Raw genomic sequence first — 20,917 nt, 5'->3', positions numbered from 1 at the left:
CGATATACAGAAAATAAGCGGCAACTGTTTTTATAATCTATTAAGAGTGTCATTTTTTTATGCAAAAAACTCCAGACATTGTTAAAAAAATATTCTTTAGGTAGAGAACAGAAAGGAGATATTTTAAAATGCTTTATTTAGTCGGGCATATAGGGTTCAGATGAAGACGTGTTTCAACCTCAGTAAAAGTAAACATTAAAAATAGATCGTTTACAACTTGTGGTCTTTACACAATTAATAGAAATATTGCAAAACATAATGAAATAACCATCTGAATGAGAACAAAACATTAGTATCATAAAAATAAAAAAGAAATAATGGCAGCATTGAAAATCATATCACTCAAATTAATGGTATTAGGGCATCAAATTTAAAAATCCAATAGGTTTACCTTTGCAGCAGTTTTAGGGGGTCACCCCTACTCATGGATTGTTAAGTAACTTCTATTCCTTCTACCAACTGCATGCAGGATTTTCAGGAAAGATTGTGCCATAGGATAATCTAGATTTTAAATTCTGTTGGCATGTTTATTTTCACGTACTCTTGATAAGTCCAGTGTTTACCTGGACAAGTGAGACGAACTCCAAAACGGAGCATTCTCTGGTTCCAGCTTCTGAAATGTGAGGATTTTTTGCTTTTCTTTGTTCCATATCATTATAAACTAGATATAAAATAATTTGGGGTATTGGACTGTTAGTTATCCGTGTAACCCAATTCTCTGAGTAGCAAGAGTAAGACACTGAAATGAGTGGTGTGAGAATAAGACATTTTAAGACATTAGCTTGGGCTCTGGGAAAATATAACCAACATTTTTCACTATTTTCTGACATTTTATAGACAAAACAATGAATCCATTCTTTGTAAAAATTCTGAGAAATGCCATTGCAGTTACTCAAAATGAGCTCAAAATGAAACCTTCACACTGCTTGTTTTGTCCAAACCTCAATGTTATTACAAATAAATTCAAATTATTAAAAGAAAAAAACGGCAACCCTCACATTTGAGAAGCTGGATCCATGAAATGTTTGGCATTTTTGCATGACAAATGACTTAAATCATTATCAAAACAGTTGTCAAACAACTGATTTTTTTTCAGCTCTACTTTTATATACTGTTGGGTAACATCATATTTTATTAACTGTTTGTAAAATCTTACTTTGTAAAGTAACCTTTAGCCACAGTTGTCAGATAAATATAGTGAAAATTACAATAAAAAGTACAAAATTTCCCTCTGAAATCTAGCGGAGTAGAAGTATAAAGTATCATAAAATGGAAATATTCAAGCTACTACTTAGGTACAGTACTTGAGTAAATGTATTTAGTTACATTGCACCACTGTGAGACTACAATTTCGTGCTCTTGCAGCCACACAGAGTTTCTCCTGTGATGACAATGTGTCTGCATAGCTTGTCTGCAGGAATCTGGGTTAAAAAGCCTCATTACCGAGGTGCACAGACTCACAAACAAACAGACAAACAAACAAACACAAAAATCCTCACCAACAGGGAATTCCAAGAAGAAACAACCTGAGAGGTTCTTTCCTTCATCTTTGAGCGGATGTGCCAAATTCCATTGTCTTGCTGTGGTGACACTTTCTGATCCCTCTCTGATTTAAGTAGCTAATTTTAACTACTTAATTTACAGTTAGGTATAGTTAGGTCATCAGATAAATTGGAGGGGGGGTTGTGAGATGATTAATCTGAAGGGAAAGAAGAAAAAAAAACAAAGTTTTGCTACACAAGTCTGTTTTAAATCTTTGTACTTTTCACTAATCTTTGCCTTTTGGTGAAATATTGGATGATTTGACCTCTTTCCGCTTAAAAAAAAAGTTATCTAAATGACACCATGCGGGTTTAGAAGGGAAATCAGTCTGTCAAACTACACCCTGCGTTGAGGTAAGGGTTCACAAGCTAAACCGATTGGGAAGCACTGGTTTAATCTTAAACAGCATGTTGTATTTTAAAGTTTTCTTATATTTTTGTGTGTAAAATCTTAATATGCAAAGTAGCTATAGCCGTAAATAAAATATAGTTGAGTAAAAAAGTACTTATTTCTCTCTGGAATGTAGTGGAGTAGAAGTATAAAGTAGCAGTAACTGAAAATCCCCAAGTAAAGTACAAGTAGCTCAGACTTCTATGTAAATGTACTTGGTACTTTATACATATACTCGGAATACCTGGAAGATGCTTGACCAACATGTAAAGGTATTTCAAATGGAGGGGGCTTATATTAATAAAAAAGAAAGAAGGAAAATAAAAAGGTGAAACAGCATGTTGCTTGTGACTTTAGTGTGATGTGCTATTTTCAAACGTGGGAACACAGTTCACATTGTACATACAGCGAGATTTGTCAGATTCACACGTCTGAATCACAGCTGCCATGTCAGAATTCCTCTCACCTCCTGCAGACAACAACCTGTCTCGGCCTCCATGTTCCCTGGACATGTGACGGTAGAACAGGAGAGGAAAGACAATGATGAAGACTAAAACTGCACGAGAAGTGTAGTGATCCTACAGCGGGAACGCTCAGTGGAGTAATCCATTAGTCGAGACAACTTATTTAATAATCATTTAAGCAAAAATCCCAAAACTTCGCTGGTTGTGGCTTCTCAAATGGGCATATGGGCATATCTGATCACTTTCTTAGCCCTCCATGAAAGAAAAACTGAATTTCTTTTGGGTTTTAGATTGTTTGTTGGACAAAACCAGCAATATGAAGTAGAGTTCCAACGATTAGTCGATCAATCAATCAGTCAATCTACAGAGAATTAATGCCAACTATTTTGATAATTGATTAATTGTCATGAGTCATCTTTTAAGGAAGAAAATTCAAAATTTCTTTTAGTGCCGGCTTCTCCAATGTGTGAATTTTCTTTTTTCCTCTGTTTTCTATCATAATTAACTGAATCTCTTTGGGTTTTGTACTGTTGGTTGGACAAAACAAGACATCTGAAGACTTCACTTTGGATTCTGGGAAACTGGGATGGGCCTTTTTCCCTATTATCTGATGTTGTATAGACTGAATGATTAATTGATTACTCAAGAAAACAATCAAAAGATTAATCAGCAAAGAAAATAATCGTTATAAGGTCTGGCATTGGGAAATTGTGATGGACACTTTTCACAATTTTCTGACATTTTATGGACCAAAATATCAATCGATTGATCAGGAAGATCACTGGCAGATTAATTGGTCATTAAAAAATCATTAGTTGCAGCTCTAAATGATTCAGTTAAATATGAGCTTTTCAGTGCTCTGTTTTCAGTTGTTAAGTCTCTGAAAAAACTTGATAAAACAGTGAAAATCTTGTACTCTATCTTCAAAATGCTTTTTAGAGAATAAGAACATTTTTATTTATTTTGACCATCAAGTGGGATTTATCAAAAGAAGGATGTGATTTTCTCAACTCATATAAAACCCCGCAATTATCTTCAACAGTGGGAAGTCAATAGTAGCCCATGGGCAAAATCTGGCCCTCCACCAAAAATATTTTATAGTTTGCATAAAAACTTTTTGCCTGATGCAAACCCCAATAAATTTGACCTTGTAATATCTGATTATAATCAATGATTTGCATCTCAATGTTTTTGCCGCCTCAATACTGTTACATGTCTATTAGACATGTAACAGTACTTTCATTAATAAATGAAAGGTCACTGTCCATTGTGTTTGGACAACCTTTCATTTACATTTCGAGCCTGCGAGTGCAGCACAAAACATACATTTTCCTATGAGAAAATTAACATTTTACAGAATGAGAATTAACATAAGCTGCTGTCAAGAGAAAAATAATATCTGCTGTTGGATACGATATTAAACAGGTCAGTTTTATAAATCTGTTTTATTTTTAAAAGAAACAAAATACTCAAAAATATAATCCTCGGAGAAAAAATGTCAATATTTACAACTGTGTCTCAACTGTGCCTCTAAAACTATGCTGGGCCCCCCACTGAGCAGCGCTGAACAAACCTAATTGTGGACCCCTGATGTGCATCACATGCTCTCAGCGCAGACGAATGCTTACGTCCCACTGGTGCTCGCTGTTTGGTTTTCCGTGTGTACACTCCACAGTCTGACCTTCCCGGCTTTCTGAGAAGTGTCCAACTGTGTCTCCCAGCAGGCAGTGCTGCAGGATTACTAGGATGACTGGGAAGACCCAGACCAGCAACGTGACCAACAAGAATGACCCGCGCTCCCTCAACTCCCGCGTCTTCATCGGCAACCTCAACACAGCCGTGGTGACCAAGGCCGACATCGAGGCCATCTTCGCCAAATACGGGAAGATTGTGGGGTGCTCGGTGCACAAGGGCTACGCCTTCGTCCAGTACGCCAGCGAGAGGAACGCCAGGGCAGCCGTGGCCGGAGAGAACGCCAGAGTCATTGCCGGACAGTCACTAGGTAATGTTGATCAAATGTGCATCATTTTCTGATTCATGCGTCGGAAGGGCTTTAGATTACAGCCCAAAAATCACAGTTCAAATACTGTGAACGTAAGAGGCGCCACACTGGAAACCAAACTGTACTTTCAGGGTAAAAGGGTTGAACAAAGGGCTGCTTTACTTTACAGCCCACATACCCCAAACTAACACTATTATAAAGGAGCTCTCCGCCACATTTCACTGTCTTCCGCTGGTGGTAGTGGACTGTCACTTGCAAATAACCATCACTATGTCATCTTATAATGTTACGACAGGACATAACGGCTGTCCGTCTAACATCAGCTTTGATTCTTACTTTGATGTTAACCCTAACAGTACATCTACTCATGCACTGCACGGTGCTGTACAGTTATAAGGCACCTTGACATTGCTTGAGTATGTCCATTTAATGCTACTTCAAACTTCTACTCCACTCCACTGCATTTGTTACTCAGCTATAGTTACGGCTGTAATCACTTTACAAGTCAAGATTTTACATTCAGAACATGTGCTAAGATGATAAAATATGATCGTTATTATAGATTAAACTGCCCAAAAGTGTATAAAATTTTAAAAATTAGCTCCACCTTGACCACCTGGAACATTTAAGTACTGCTGACATATAGTAATAATATATATAATGCATCAATATTAATAAACCAATATTAAAACAATAAAACACCATTCTACATAATTAGTACATTTGCTTTTGACACAAGTAAATTTTCTTTCCAATACTTCTCTACTTTTACTTTGAATGCAGCTATTTTACTTGTAATGAGATATTTTTATAATGTAGTATTACTGCTGCTGCTGCTCAAGTAAATGATCTGAATATTTCTTCCACCCTCACAAAAATACATGACTGTGATGCAGCATTTTATTATTAGAATTGTACAACATGTACATAAAATATTTTCGTAGCTACAGCTATAGAGGTCCATCCTTCATCCCAGGTTTTAGCCTGATATTTTGTTCCCCAAGAACAACAACAAAATAAATGATACCACAACTAATTTCATTTAAATATCAACACCTTTCCCCATTTTTGTAGCTTTTCCTCTCTTGTTAACCAGTAACAACAAAGACCAACACTGTACATCACTGTACCCTAATTACTGGATACCTATTTAATAATTAAATAGGTACCCAGGAATTAAAAAAAAATACTGTTTTTCAAAAGCTCAAAACAAAGTGCTGCATATAAATTACATAAAGTTTACTGCAAAAGCAATAAAAACAAAACACGAGCTACGTATAAAAGCAATTCAAGAGGAATAAAACAGAGATCAATACCAATAATAAAAGATCATTTCATAAAAGAAAGTCCATATAAAATAAGGTTTAAGTTTGGAAATATGATACAGATTTAATCAGCCTGAGGCCTTCAAGCATGTTATTTCAAACTCTTGTAGTCGAATGGTCGAACTCTTTTTTTTAATCTATATTGCCTAAAGACCTCAAGTTACCATCTGGCTCGTACCGTTTGTGGTCAAAGGTTCTTTGACATATCTTGGTGGCAATCTTAAATTTGATCAGTAAAACCTTAAGGTAATTCTGAAATGTAGAGGTGTAGACAGCAGAAGATGCTAAGATAGAGAATCCATTTTGAGGAGGTACACATGGCGAGGCTGCAGCGAAGACATGAGGCGAGCTTGAGCATAAAGATAAGACTGAAAAGGCGAGGAGAAAGTGTGACGACGGACCCACGGCACCAAGGAGGAAACATTCAGAGCTCGGTCCTCATGGGCGTTTTCAGTGGATCCCTGTAAATCTTCCTTATATTACTTATTGATTATTTCACAGCTTTCTCAGTGGAAAAAAAAAGTCCTCCCCAAGCCCTGCTGTCTCATTAAACACGAATAAGTCTGCTGCAGGGTCACATCTGTAATTCCACCCTGCATTTACCCAGTTTCATGCATTTTTGGTTGTGAAATTACATGTGGCAGTGGTAAAAGTGCAAGGATGCGTTGTGTTCACAGTTATTGTGTGTATCATTACGTGAATCGAGAGCTATTACTGTATCATCGTAGAAAGTGTATGACTGATACTCTGAGCCTTTGGGGAAACTGGTCTCACTCAAGTGACTTGCCTGGACCAACGGGTGGTATTTTGGGAGTTTTGACAAAGATTTTCTAATGATAATAATAACAACAACATTGTACTCACAGAGTTAATTCCTGAGACCTGAGAACCTGGCAACATTAGTAAAAAGGGGCAAAAAATATAAAGTCAGACAGTCAGGCAGGTTTTCAATAAACCCTTCTCATAAGCCAAACTTATTTGAGAGAAAATAATGAATCTTTAAAATGTTTCTTTAACAGTAAAATTATTACCCAAACTAGCAGTTTCACCAACTGACCTGCTTCCTGTAACAATTGTTGCCTTGTTTCCAGATATCAGTATTTACTTGGGCGAGTACCATGTCATCATGAGCAATGATTACAGTGGCCTGTCTATTAACATAAGGCCCATGTTTTAATAAATTGGAACTATTCTTTAAAGGAACTCTTTGACATTTTGTGAAATAGGCTTATTTGCTTTCTTGCAAGGAGTCGGATGAGAAAATCGATATCACTCTTGTATCTTCGAACCAGGGTGTGATTAGGTTAGTTTAGCAGCATAAACACTGGAAATTTCTTAGCAAATTGTGTCTGATCAGCTGCTGGACACAACTCTTGTTTAGGAATTTATGTTTGTGGTTGAAATGAAAAAAACAAAAACAAAACAAAAACAAAACAAGATGTAACATGTTAATCATTGAGCTTTAGAGGTGCTGGGAGGCAGATTTTAAACTTGAGAGAGCCGTGCTAGCTGTTTCCCTCTGCTTCCAGTCTCTATGCTAAGCTAAGCTAACTGGCTGCTGGCTCCAGTTCCATACTTAACGTACAGAGATGAGAGTCTCCTCATGTCAAACTCGGCCAGAAAGCACATTTCCCAGAATCTAGATCTATTCCTTTAGGTGTTCAAAGGTAGAGTGTGTTATCCTGGAGATTCATTGGTTTGTTTACTCCGTTTTACACAATGAATGCTTGATCAGTTTTTAAAGAGGCATTCAAGGTCTTTACCCCAGTGTAAACAAACTGCTTAATTACTTGTGACAGCGAGAAATTAGATTAAAAGCTGTGTGATGTTAAGGCCGTTCATTCGTAGGACCCAATTACTAACAAGAAAAATCAATCACATTTATTAAAAACTGCAGAGTTCTACGTGGCCACACCACAGCGAGATCCACGCTGGTGTCAACTCAAGTCCGTGTCCCGTCTCTTCTGTCCTGTCTGCATCATTGCATCCACCCAAAGAAGCTCCTCTCGTTGTCATGCGCGCTGACAGTCCACAGCGGGTTGCATTTCTTCGCGAAACGCAGCAGCCACGCGTTGCCATCTCCCCCGAGAGAAACGGGGGCTCTATTAGCTCCGTCTAACCGAGGGCAATCTCGGAGAGCGTGGCTTCGTGCCGCGACTCGGGTGAGATATTCCCCTGCGCGGCGTGGCTCTCGGCGGTGTCCCTGCAAGACGCCGAGCGGCCGCGGACGCACGTGCGGGCGCGCCATAAATTCAGTATGTGAACAGTGCACCCTGAGTCTCGAGAGGCACGCCGTGGGTGGCCACAGTAATGCCTCCGCCTCGGAGACGATCTTTCTCTGCTCTTATTCTGCCGCCCCGGTGAAATTGAACCCCCGTCGTCTCATCCTTTAAACACGCACTTTGTACCTGATAAGACTCTGGAACCGCATAACCGGAGGTCCGAGCAGCCTGCGCGAGAAAAAAAAAATGAATTGTTGATCATTTTCTTGAAGGCACTGTTCCTTTTATTGAATCACACGCGCGGTCAGGAGCGGCACGAAGGACGAATTATGTAAAGGCATGACGCGCGACGGCAGGGTCGCGGGGTCAGACGCAAACCTGCAATGGCCCGAGTGCGCATCGGGCAGTCGGAGTCGCCGCGACACCGCACGCTCGAGTGGATTTAATAGCCGCGAGGACGCCGAAGCTCCGGCGACTGCCTCGCTCAATTTGAAGTCCCCTCGGACGTGACCGGGTCGCGTACACGATGACTGTAAGCAGCTCGCGCAAAATAAAAGTGACATCCGCGCGCACTGGCGAGGGCCCGAGACGACTGCTCCTTAGATCCCGATAAAGGCGTCTGCTGGTGATGAAGAGCGCTCGGGGTGGGACGAGGGGTGGGTTGGGGGGGGGTTCATCCCCGTTTCGCCAGCTCAGCACTTCTCTGCCCACTTTTCTGCTTCTGCGGATAAAACCCGGACATAGATGTAACGATATTTTAAGGGTCATTTTTTAAACCAGTGCTCAGTTGGATCATATCTGCTCTGCCATCGCCTTCAGGACGAAGTGTGTAAGAGCGTTCATGCGTTGACCGCTCTCTGGTTTGGTCTTTGAGCGCCTCCCCGTGGTTGAAATATTTACTGCAGAACACCATATTAGATCCAAGGTATTTTAAGCTCTTCATTTATGATATTAGGTAGATAAAGCTGATATATTCTCTAATAAATTGTTTTTTTTTTTTTTTTTTTTAAATGTGGGTAAGGTTTAAAAAATGTCTCAACACCTTGTCTCTGAGTTTGGGACAGTTGCTGTTGGGAAATGTAACAAATCACGCAACAGTCAACCATTTGTTTGCGGGTCTAGCTGCCAGAACCCCCCGATCTAAAAATCACAGCGCATTATTTGCACAGCACATTCTTTGAAACACAATTTAAAGCACAGTTAACAAAGTTAACAAAGTAACAGAGTTACCATTATGACATGAAAGTTAAAGCATGAAAGCACGTTAAAGTTGATTATTATGTACTAAAATCGTAACTGAAGTATTAACTGGAGCTTTCTCTAGCAGGCAGTTTTTTGGCCTCTGTGCTCAGACATTCACGATTTTTTCCATCCGCGTGAACACTAGATGGTGCTGAGAGAACAGCAGTGAGGGCGACAACATCAAATCTGGGACATACTGTCCCTCAGCATGTATGATTCATCTGTATCCTCAGTAGGCAAACTCGTGCAGGGATCGCCTGACAAGAATATTCAGCCACACTTTTACATCTGTTTGTCATTTTTTTAATTATTTTTTTTGCCCCAAGCAGTGCCATTTTTTTTTAGTGATTGTCTTTGTGTTTTTTCTGTAGCACTCTGCAGCAACTTGTAAACTGATGACACATGGTCTGTTTTTATTTTAAGATATGACGATGGCTGTGCTCCTGCCGCCACAAGTGGTGGGCAAGATGCGGATAACAAGCCAAATTAGTTTCAACGTTAACCTGGAATAACCTTCCTGAACAAAACCCAAAAGCACAAGCACAAAGAGAACGTTTTAGTTTTTGTGTTGCACTATTTTTCACTCCCCACATCAAACAATAACAGATGTCTTATATATATTTCTGGAAAGATGTCAAAATGAGAGTACTCGAGGACACTGGCATTTAATTTTCAGTGACTTGTCTTGAAGACACAGTCCTTAACACTCAGACTGTATCTTTCATGAGATGCTTGTTTCTTGTCTTTTCTTAAGGAGAACAAAGAAGCCGGGGGACTATTAAGATGTCATGCTGCAAGCGAGACAGCTGCAAACCTCGTGTCAGTGTAATTAGATATTACAATTACAAGGCTTCATCTATACCAGAGCCCAAATGCTGCAACAGCTGGGGAATCAGTAGGCTGCATCCCCCCCGGGAGCTCTGCTTTTTCAATCTGTCTCTTAAGTCCACAGGCCTTCCACTTTAAATTAGATGTTTTAAAAAAAACAGACAGATGAATGGGAGACAGTGGCAGTAGGAAGCTTATTGGCCATTCCAGTGGATGAAAGTGTGTTGTTTGAAATGCGAGAAAAAGCAGGATGAATTTTCTAAGACTAACCTTGAATATATAATGATACTCACTGACTTATGACCCCCTATGCAAGGGAATATGCGCATATACACTTACATGTACTGTATGTGACCAGTGGATCCATTCAAGACTCATTCATTCCTCACATCTTTTTTGTTGTTTAAAGCTGCACAACTCAATATTTTCATAGTAACATTTGGTCATATTACTTTGTATAAATGTTAAAGGCGTTGCCCACAGAGAATTATCACTCAAATTAGCTGTTCCTCTCAGCTCTATGGAGTTTTTTTAGTGTCTTTCAGCACTTTGTTTTGGTTTTCTGGCTCATGACTTTATCTTTTCTTTCACTCTCACTGCTCTCATAGCGTAGATCTCAGCGAAAAAGCTCCGACAAACCCACTTTACTCTACCTGCCCGGCACCAAACAGCAGACAGACAAAGTTAGCCACTAGCTACAGAGCGTAGCGGAGCATTTAGCAGCTAAGAAGCCAAACGTTTCCCTCAGGAGTTGAGGGAGAGCGAAACAGAGCCAAAAGGAAAGTTAAAATTGGACTCAGGTGGAAAGATACATGACTCAGAATAAATACTAATGTAGCTCTGTAACTGTTGGATGTTTGCATAGGTAATTGTTTGCTAACACTTTCACCATATCACTGCTATAAGGTTAATGTTGCGCTTACAGTCAGTGGTGCTGCCCCCAAGTGGCCCAAAAAAATCAGTATATACTTCTTTAAGTCATTGTCAATGTAAATTAGTTTGTATACAGTATGAATATTAACATATATAACAAATATAGTTATGACACGTATGACATTAACTAACATTTATTGTATAGGATAATGTATAGCTTTAACCTAGAAAATAATTTGTAGATTAATCGATAATGAAAATAATCATTAGTTGCAGCCATATACATGACTGGTATTTTACAGGCAGATTCCTGGTTTTTAGACTTTATACTCTTAAATTTAGACAATTAAAAGTTTATGTATTTCTTCACCAGATATCTAATTTGCCCATAGTCAGACAAAAGAAAATCCAGATCAGTAGGTGACTGAAAAAATGTATGTAATCTCAAGTATTAAAACATTTAGGAGCCTTTTTTTTTTTGTCAGGTAAAAATTTTCTGATGGGGGTGGTGGGTGCGTGGGGGGGGGGCATCGTACAACTACAGATAACTATTGGTTTTATATTTTCTTTGACATGAATCTTAAATTTTGTGCTTCTCGTGCTTCACTTTATAATGGCTAAATGTTATAGTCTCTGCTTTTTAACATGTGAGGGGCAGACAGCGAGACTTGTTGGAAGACAGTCTTTTTTTTCTTTTTTTTTTTTTCTTCCATACATAAAGAATCATAATCTTGTAAATTCTCACCTCCTAATCTGTGCGAGACACACACACACACACACACACACACACACACACACACACGGGGTGGGGGGGAGGGGTCGAATTTGTGCTCCCGCTGTTGGAGCTGAGTGGAGTATCTGAGTAGGGAGCCCCCCTCTCCCCCCCGTGATTAGTTTGACAAATGGTACGGTCCGCGGCGGCTCGGCTCGGCTCGGCTCGCGCGGCTGTGCACCGCCGGGGCTGTCTAGTTGTAGGTGGCAGAGTCTCGGCCCGGCCGCAGCAGAGCAGCTCCCGCCTTCCCCCGCTCGTCATGACCACGTACAAGGGCAGGCGTCGCAACCCGAGATGTGAGTACTGTGAGGCGTCGGTCACCGCAGGCAGAGGAAGACCAGGTCGCTGAAGTTACCGCTGCCAGCGATGGGAAAACCTGCCAGTCTTTTCTGTGGTGTCGTAAGGTTGGGTAAACGGTTAGCAGTTGATTAGTTCGGGAGCTTCTCGTGGTCATCTTCGCTTGACCGTTAGCTTGATGTAAATGAACGCTTTAACGCTTTTTTTTTTTTTTAACTTCTTTATCGCGCTAAAAGAGTGACAGTTTCCCGGGAAACTTGTTGACAAGCGTCACATCCGTACTACATACTACATACATCCGTACTACTCGCGGTGTTGGTGGTTTTCTGTTGTCTGTCATTGAGGTCTGAAGTCTGAAGTCTGTGTCCACTGAGTTGTGCTGCTTTTTTTCTGTTGCTCAGTATGTGTCGGCAGTTGCAGGTACATTTGAAATTTCCAGGAAAGAAAAGTAACCCTTATTTTACCTTTTTTTAAAACTGCACCGACAACTATTGCATTGCAGTTTATTGTAGTTTATGACTGTGGCTAATGATGCAGATTACTAGAGCTGCAACGTTTGGTTGATTAGAAAATGAATCCTCGGCTACTTTGATGATCAATCATCAATTAACGATCAACTTAATCGCCGGTCCCAGCATCTCACGTGTGAAGGCTTACATTTCTTACATTTTGTAGCTCGACGGATTAATCAGCAAGGAAAATAATTGTTAGTTGCAGCGCCGCAAATCATAGCGGATATTCATTAGTATGCCGGGCTACTACGGCAATAATTTATGAATTCAGATGAAAAATTCTTTTTCATCCAGTTTTTGTACTTTTCACAGGAAATGTGTAAGAGACTATTTTTTTTTTTTTTCCCTCTCTGTGACTTGATCACAGGCAGGAGAGCACAGCTCAAAGGGCGTAACGTTTATTTTTAATCTATTTGGTGACTGCAGTCAGCCAGAAAGTAGTGCGGTGGGCCTGTGAGTGGGAAAGGTCGTGTGTTCAGAAAGCACCGCAGAGGTGCCTGTAAGAGAGGTGCTGTGTTTCTCCCCTGCTTTCTTTTAGTTGAGCCGCTCAGTGGTTGGCTGCACATAGCAGATCCAGTTGTTGTGTGTGTGTGTGTGTTTGTGTGTGTGCACCTATGAAGCAGAGTGCTAGTGGAATTTTTTTTTTTTTTTTTTTTGCATGGCTAGCATCTGTGGGTAAATGAATAATTTCTGATACTAATAAATCTCATATAGTAACATCTATATGTAGTGATTCATGATCAGAAGCAATTATTTATAAAAATGAGTGTGATTTGCATTTGAAATCTTTTTATTCATATTTATTTAAATACATAAAAGTAGGGCAGCAACTAATGATTATTTTTATTCTAAATGTGTCTTACTTATAACATTAATGTTGGGTCTGCTCTATTCAAGTGTCCCAGTAAGCCATGTTAGTGTGGCTGTGATCCAGCGAGGACAACACCAGAACCCTGTAACTGAAGCAGCTAAACGGAGTTCAGCCATTGTTAATTTTATTATTTACACCTGTACTTCCAATTTAGTGGAGTCCAACAAGATGCTTTTAAAAATTGCTTGTTTTGTCGAACCAGATGTTTAATAAATTCAAACATAATCACTTTACTATCATATAAGACAAAGAAAAACAGCAAGTCTTCACAATAAAGACGCTGGTGGCCAGGGAATGCTTCGGCATATTTGCTTGAAACATCACTTTAAGCCAGTGATTCCCAGCCTGTGATCCTATAAAACGAAGCAGTTGTTGCATTCACGTGCTCCTCGGATTGGTCCCATTTCCCGAGTTGGGAAGTCGTTCTTCCAACTTTGGTGTGATCATGTGCTTTTAAGTGTGAATGTGGAAACAATATGGCTGCTACAAAGTAGATATGTTGTATTTTATTACTCAGAATAGTTGTTGCTGAACCAGTACATTCCCTGAAACCACTAAAATAGTGCTTTACCTAAAATGTTATCAGGTTTACTGCTAATAAATAACTTTTTGAACTAATCTAGGTCGCTCTACGTGGACAGCAACTAATAGTTACAGCGTATTACCGTATTACAAATTAAATGTTAGCAAAAAAAATAACATGCGAAACGTGAATTTGCACTGCAAAGGTTTCTTACTATCAACTCAACATTTACAAGTCGTGCATCAACCTTTTTGCTGAGTTTCCTAGTTGTTGTTCCGAGTTGATGGTGCGGTCATGTGTTTATCCCAGTCGAGAACTAATTTTTCTGATTATTCCCACACCACGTGAATGCACTAAATGTCTACGTGTGACACCTTGTCACCAGTTGTGTATGTCTACAAGTTGTGATCAGTGCAACCAAAGACTGATTTTTTTTTTTCTCAACTTATTTCATTTGATTAACCCTTGAAAAGACTGGAAAACATTAAATTATCCAGTAACGACAAGAAACAAGCAAGGATTAGAGGAAGCAAAGATTAGAGGAAGGTTAGATTAGAGAACTTAACTTTTTTTTTTTTTTAGAGGCAGAAACATGTATTTTCTGGTTTCCTATCTTGTTAATCTTCTCCCGACTCATCAGATTTAACTGTGACCTTTTGCTGGGGTCATGACCCACTGGTTGGGAATCACAGACTTAAATGATTTATCAAATAACAAAATCGCCGCATCTTCATTTTCTGTCAGTCGACTAAATGACAAACCCGCTAACTGTTTCAGGTCGACACAAAAGAGTCTGTGGTCAGTAATGCATAACACAGGGCCGATGTGTGATGTGGAACCTCTGTGATGGTCTCCAATTGTAGCTCCCCACCATGTACGCTGCTCTCTCTTTCCACTGTCATCTAATGATTGAGCGGCAGATGTACCAGTAGTTTCGAGCAGGTGGCAGCTGTCGGTTCGTTTCCTAGCTGCCTGCACAGATTAACGGGCGTGCGGTTAGGTGGAAGTGATGGACCGGCTTCAGGGGTTAAGATGCTTCAAAGCGTTGCACTTAAGAGCCAAAAGCTTACATCATAACAAAAGATGCCTAAACAGAAAAGGAGGAAAAGTGAATTAACAACCCAGGAGAGATGAAAGACTAAATTATCTCTACCTCAGGGTACAGCAATATGCTCATTATGATTTAATGCAACAACCAACGCAAACCAATCCTGGGATTAAATTTTATCTTCTGTACTGCTGGTGTTTGTCTTTGGATTGAAGAACATTCACTTACTAATAGTTGTGTTGCCAATGCGATTTATTCACTCCAGCCAACCTGAAAATTGAGCAATCCCAAATCACGTTCTCCCCAATGAAGCATAGCTCAGCAGGTCTAATGAAAATGATTTTATTAGATACTCAGGAGCTACCAAGATGAAAGCGTTGCCAGGTACCCATTTTCCGTAGGAGCGCAAAAGAGAAATTCATTAAGGAAGGACAGGCCGTCAAGCAATTAATCCACGTCCCTGCAAAAAACGGTTAAACCCTTGAGGTGCTCGTCTTGATTCGAATCAGTAGGGACATAATACATTTTAAATCAGGGCATGTAGCTCAGAGAGAGTTGAGAGTGATTTGAATAGATGTCAATGACGTCTGGAAGCTCGCAGGGTGATAGTCTGCTCCCTGTGTATATGGTAAATATTATTAACAACAGTATGCAAAATTGACAGTATTCACATTAAAGCTATCTACATTTCATTGCAGACTAGTGGAAACCTTAACTTAATATATCTCTAATAAAATTTTGCGCTGCATGGAGAATCTCATTTAAAAATAGCTAGAATTCAGTTTGACTATCTGAAATGTGAATTCGAGATATCTAAAAAAAATTATTTTCATTATCGATTATTCTGCCTATTATTTTCTTTATCTTAATTTATCAGTTGTTCGGTCTATACACTGTCGGATAATAGTAAAAAAAGCCCATCACAATTTTGCTCCTATGTTTTGAAAATGCAGCTCCGCAAGAATTTATTTTTTTTTAAATTTTTATTTATTTATTTTTTTCCCCTTTCGCTTTTGGCTTGTGTGCATGTTTTTTTTCTTAAACTTAATTAAAAAATGGCATTAATGACATGTTGCACCAGCCAGTGTATTCTGCATCTGTTGATGTCGTATTCTGATTGGCAGCAGTCACAATGTGAGAACTGAATTTTTGGCCTTGACTGAAATTTGACTTGGGCTGTCTTTTGTTTGCCAGAGCTCCAAATCAGCTGTTGGTTGACATGTCTCACATTGCAACCTAGGACCACCATTTGGACTGGCGACCGTAGCTTTTAACCACATTTTATCGCACGACTGCCAACATATGACTCAGATATTCCAAAGTCATACTGTGTCAAAGGGACTTTAGGTCAGTTTTTTGGAAGCAAGTTTCACAAAATCTAATGTCTTACTTTAAGCCTACGAAGTTAGCCATCCAACCCTCGGGCTAACCCTGAACCAAGAGCAGTGTTTCCATGGTAACAGTCAGTAACACCTGCTGACCAGTGGCACCAAGGGGATAAAAAAAGAAAACATGGCTCAAAATTTCATAATCTGAGTTTTGCTAACATTATAGAACAATTAGAAGGGAGGAGTTTTCAGGGAACACAGTAACCTGTTGGAAATGTACAACAATGAGAACATCGTCAGTCGTTTTCCTTTGTCCAAGAAAACTGCAGATTTAGCAGAAGTACTGAGCCCTGCTACATTAAGAGGCCACAGCAGCAGAGGTCTGCACTGCATAGGGATTTAATGCTAATGTTTAATTTCATGCTGTTGATTGTCGAATCCTGACAAAATAATTTGAAGTGAATGGAGCTTAGCATTATGTTGTTGTTTTTCAGTTAGTTGTTTTTAGTAACAAATTTTTAAAAAGTCTTAATTTACCCAGGATTCCTGGCAGATTAGTGCTACTTAAGGTAATCAAGAACTAGACACCTTTTGTGCAAAAGATGGAAAAGTCTGACTGTTAGTGAGATCTATGCCATAGTCAAAGTCTACCTTTGTGAAACTAGCTTCAGACCAAGTAAGATCCCAGAGTGTACTGAATTGAAAAAGGTTTTTATGGCTTATTGCATGTGCACATACCCAGACACACATTCACAGTGTCTGCCTTCTCAACCTGTCACTCACCCTGCCCCGCTTGAGGAAAACGCACTCTCAGGTGTAATAAAAGGAGGAAGCCGCCTGTGCCCTTGAGCCAAGATCAGAGATTATTCAAGTCTTGTCAGTTTTTACAGGGAGCCAGAACATGGCTTAGATTGAGTCTGCGACCGCTGTCATGCAGGATGTCTTTTAGCCGCACATTTGTATTCACACAGGTGCCTGGATGATCACTTAATCAAATACTGCTCACCTGCTCTCAGGATGTGTGCAGCAGCAGAGATGGAGTTTGTAATGTGCCAGAAGTGATGGTTTGCCTGCCAAAAGATTACGTTTAGGCATTTGTTCGAGAGGAAATGTACTGTCTCATTTCCTGTCTGAGGCTAATTTACCACATCATTTATCCCTTTTGTCATAATGGACCAGAGAGCACTGGTTCAAACATGGATAGCCACTTACTTCCCAACAATTCCCATTACATGTTTCCTAAGAGCCATAGATCATGGAAGAGGGAGTTAAAAGGGCCCAGCTGCTTTGTAAAGTCTTTTCAAATGTAATGTTACTTATGGGAATAACCTCAGTCAAGAGGAATATTGCTAATACACTGTCATTCAGCTCGTGCTTGGCTGAATAGAAGCAGCAAAAGGACTATACAGTTATTTAGCTCCCTTTTCCTTTTTCAAACCAAGCTCATCACAGCGGACTAATTCAAATTTTTGTGCGTGCGTGTTTGTGTGTTTTATGAATCTCATTCTCTGTGCCAAGTCCGGCTATAATGACTCGTCCACACCACGAGAGATAAAGAGCTTAAGGGCAGGCTGAGCAGAGGGATCTACAGTATATCTAGCTAAACTAGACGCGCACAAGCAGTAACACAACAACAGACTCACAGGTAATTTGGCACGGCTTCATTAATATGAATGAATACAAACTGAGTGAGAGGGCCCTGCGGAGATGATGATTGTATTCTTGCGGTGTCGATGGATAAAACTGTTACTGAACTCAGCCGCATCCTTGCCGTAAGAGACGCTCAGCTAAAATGAGGTCTTGTAAAGCCTGAGATTGATGTTTTCATTGGTACATAGATGAGAGGAGACAGAGTAAAAATACTGCTTTGACCTGTGAGAAGGTTTTATAGTGCATGTTAGCTCTGTTGCAGAGAAGCCCTGTATCATCATATGAATATAAAAATATTTTTCTGGTATCAATATGTATCATGATGTAGCAAATCAAATCTCTGTACAGCTAATCTCAAGACCTATTTTTTCTCTAAGGTGTTTTATTGATGCTTCTTTGTCTGTTTATTTTTCTTCAATGATTTTTCCTTGACTTTGATGTGAATATTTGTTAAAATGCTTTTTATCATCTTTTTTGTGTCACACTGTGTGTCACACTTTGTGACCCAGGTTTTGAAAAGAAATGGAACTCTATGAAGTTTTACTTTAGCGATCTAAATGGAAAACCTTAAACCCAACCCTAATATTGGAATCCGTACAATCCTTAATGCTTCACTAATCAGTACTTTTGTATTAACAGTTGATTAAATCTCTATGTATTATGTGAAAGAGGTTTCTTGTGGTGACAAACCCACAGAGAATTATCACCTGACTCTCCAGTTCCCATCAGAGCTCTGTGAAGTATTTCAGCTTCTTTTAGATTGTTTAGGTTTTCTGGCCAACAAATTTTCTTCCCACCAACACCGTTTCCACACCATTTCACGCAGCTATTGTCAGTGAAAAAGCTCTAAAAGCCGGCTGTACACTACCTTCTCAGCACCAAATAAAGACATTTAGCAGCTAAAGAGTCAGATATTTCCCTTAGAAGTTGGTGGAGACAAAAGCAGAGCTAAAAGAGAGTGAATTTTTGACTTAAATTCATCAGGTGGACACAAACGGGACTCCAAATCAATGCTAATGTTACTGTGTTTGATGGATGTGTAAATAGACAACTGTTTGCTAGTAATATGCCTTAAGATATAAGATATGTAAATTGATAGCATGTCAGTGTTGTGCTTACAGTTTGTTGCATTGCCCCCAAGTGGCAAAAAAGAGAAAATAATGCAGCTTTGAGATTTGCCTTGTACTGTATGAAACCCCAGTTTTGATTACATTTTTTTTAAGCAATAGCCATTTAATGTATTTATACCAGTTTTCATGTTGTCAGTGGAGTCCACCTTTCTATTCAGAATAAATACACGAGGGACTGACAACGCTAAGAAAAAAAAAGTCTGTGTTGGACAGAATTGTTAACTTTCTTGTTTTTGATATGATGGATCTTCTCAGCCCATGGTGGCTGTAAACAGATACACAGGTTGCTGCTCTCCTATTGCCTTTGTGACCAAGTAGCCATTCAAAGGGTATTTGCTACCTCTAGTGGTCAGTACATGTCATTTTGAAAAGACCTGTGGTACAAAAAAGCACTTGCTGTTTCCACCACGAACCACAGATGTTGCCAAATCAACCAGGACTTAAATATTAAGGGTTATAACTTAAATTACTTATCTTGTTCATGGTTTTTTCTCTTTCTAAATTTTATTTTAATTAACTCGTTTCGCTTGAAATTTGGACAACAGCCAATGATTTAAAGTTTAATTTCACTGTATGAATCAGGTATTAAAAAATTAAATTTAATTAAAAATGGTTTGTACTGGCAAAACGGAGTAACAGTTGGGGAATACTTTCTACCTCTGGGGTACAGTGGTGGGAAATTAAGTGCCTACAACCTTTTTCTTACTGTGTAAGTAAAGATTAGAAACAGCAAAAATCTCAACACTTGATCTTAAGGCCTGCATACCTAGTTGTTACTGTTTAATTTAAGAAAAAATGACTAAGTTCCTCATTAAACATTAAGGATTAGCTAAATTTGATCCGCTTACATCTACATGTTGTATTATTACATTACGCCATTATGTTTCCTCCTCGGTTGACAGTAGAAGCCCTCCATAGCATAGAAAGATACATTTGTTTTCCACTCCAGCGTACCTGTTACGAGCTGGTGCAGTGCTGGATGAACATGCCTGCCAGGAGCAAATTCTATAGAACTATAGACCCATGTCTCGACTTATTCCAAGTCATACAATGAAGCAGAAGACATAGTAATAAATGCCCAGAGTGGGTGTAGCTTGCCTGCTGACGGCACACTTGTACGATTTGAGCCCCAATCTTTTATATTGTATTTTCTCCTACTCACCTCAATAATGTTTGTTAATAATTGAAATGTCAACATGTATTTTGTATTGCACAATAAGAACGAGGTTGTTAACAGTTTTTCTCAAATTGCAATTTTTGTTTCCTGTACTGAACCCCAACGATGCCCACTATTTATAACTATATTTGTACATATTTTATAATTAATTTCTCCTTTCCTCTAAAATTGTCAATTGTTACTCCCTTATTCTACATAGTGTTTTTCTCTTCCACTGTACCTACATTCAAGTACCAGTAGGAACCAGTAAATATTTTATTGGTACGTGATTCGTACAACTAAACATATTGTAAATTGCTCGCTGTATTATAAAGTGTTACCCAGATTTTTTGTGAAACAACCAATACGATCATGTCCACTGAAGTGCATAGAAGATAATATTTTCTTTTTGTTTGCTAAATATTCACATACATGAACTCACTCTGTGGAGCTGTGCCAATAAAAACTTCAACCTTTTCATTGGCACTGGGTAGTCAGGTGTTAAATGCCTTGCTCAAATACACACTGACGACATTCTCTCCATAGCGGCACGTTCATCTGCGGCCAACATATTTTAACCAGCGGTAAACAGGAGTAGCCTCTCAGTAGTCGAGAGGCTGGCCAGCTGTTTTACAGTATCTGTGTCTGACTCTGTATGTAATCAGTAAATTAGTTTCAGTGTTATTCTGCTGTGACCAACTTGCTCATAATGGCTTCAACAAAAAAATCACTTTTTATATTC

At 39.3% G+C, this 20,917-nt stretch overlaps 1 protein-coding gene across 3 annotated transcripts in view; it reads left to right on the top strand.

The window, feature by feature from the left end:
* Positions 1–4,142: 4,142 nt before the first annotated feature.
* LOC120799444 (RNA-binding Raly-like protein) overlaps positions 4,143–20,917 on the top strand; it is a 29,628-nt gene continuing 12,853 nt past the window's right edge. For 2 of the 3 annotated variants that reach the window (XM_040144661.1, XM_040144662.1), the window contains exon 1: positions 4,143–4,398. In XM_040144661.1, the coding sequence (XP_040000595.1) occupies positions 4,143–4,398 (256 nt within the window). Of the gene's footprint in view, positions 4,399–11,766; positions 11,957–20,917 lie in introns of those variants that run through there. The other variant, XM_040144663.1, reaches the window with a different exon arrangement.

Source organism: Xiphias gladius, chromosome 14, assembly GCF_016859285.1.
Source record: "Xiphias gladius isolate SHS-SW01 ecotype Sanya breed wild chromosome 14, ASM1685928v1, whole genome shotgun sequence".
Taxonomy (NCBI): domain Eukaryota; kingdom Metazoa; phylum Chordata; class Actinopteri; order Istiophoriformes; family Xiphiidae; genus Xiphias; species Xiphias gladius.
Note: the sequence above shows the minus strand (reverse complement) of the source record. Positions and strands in the feature narration are given on the sequence as shown.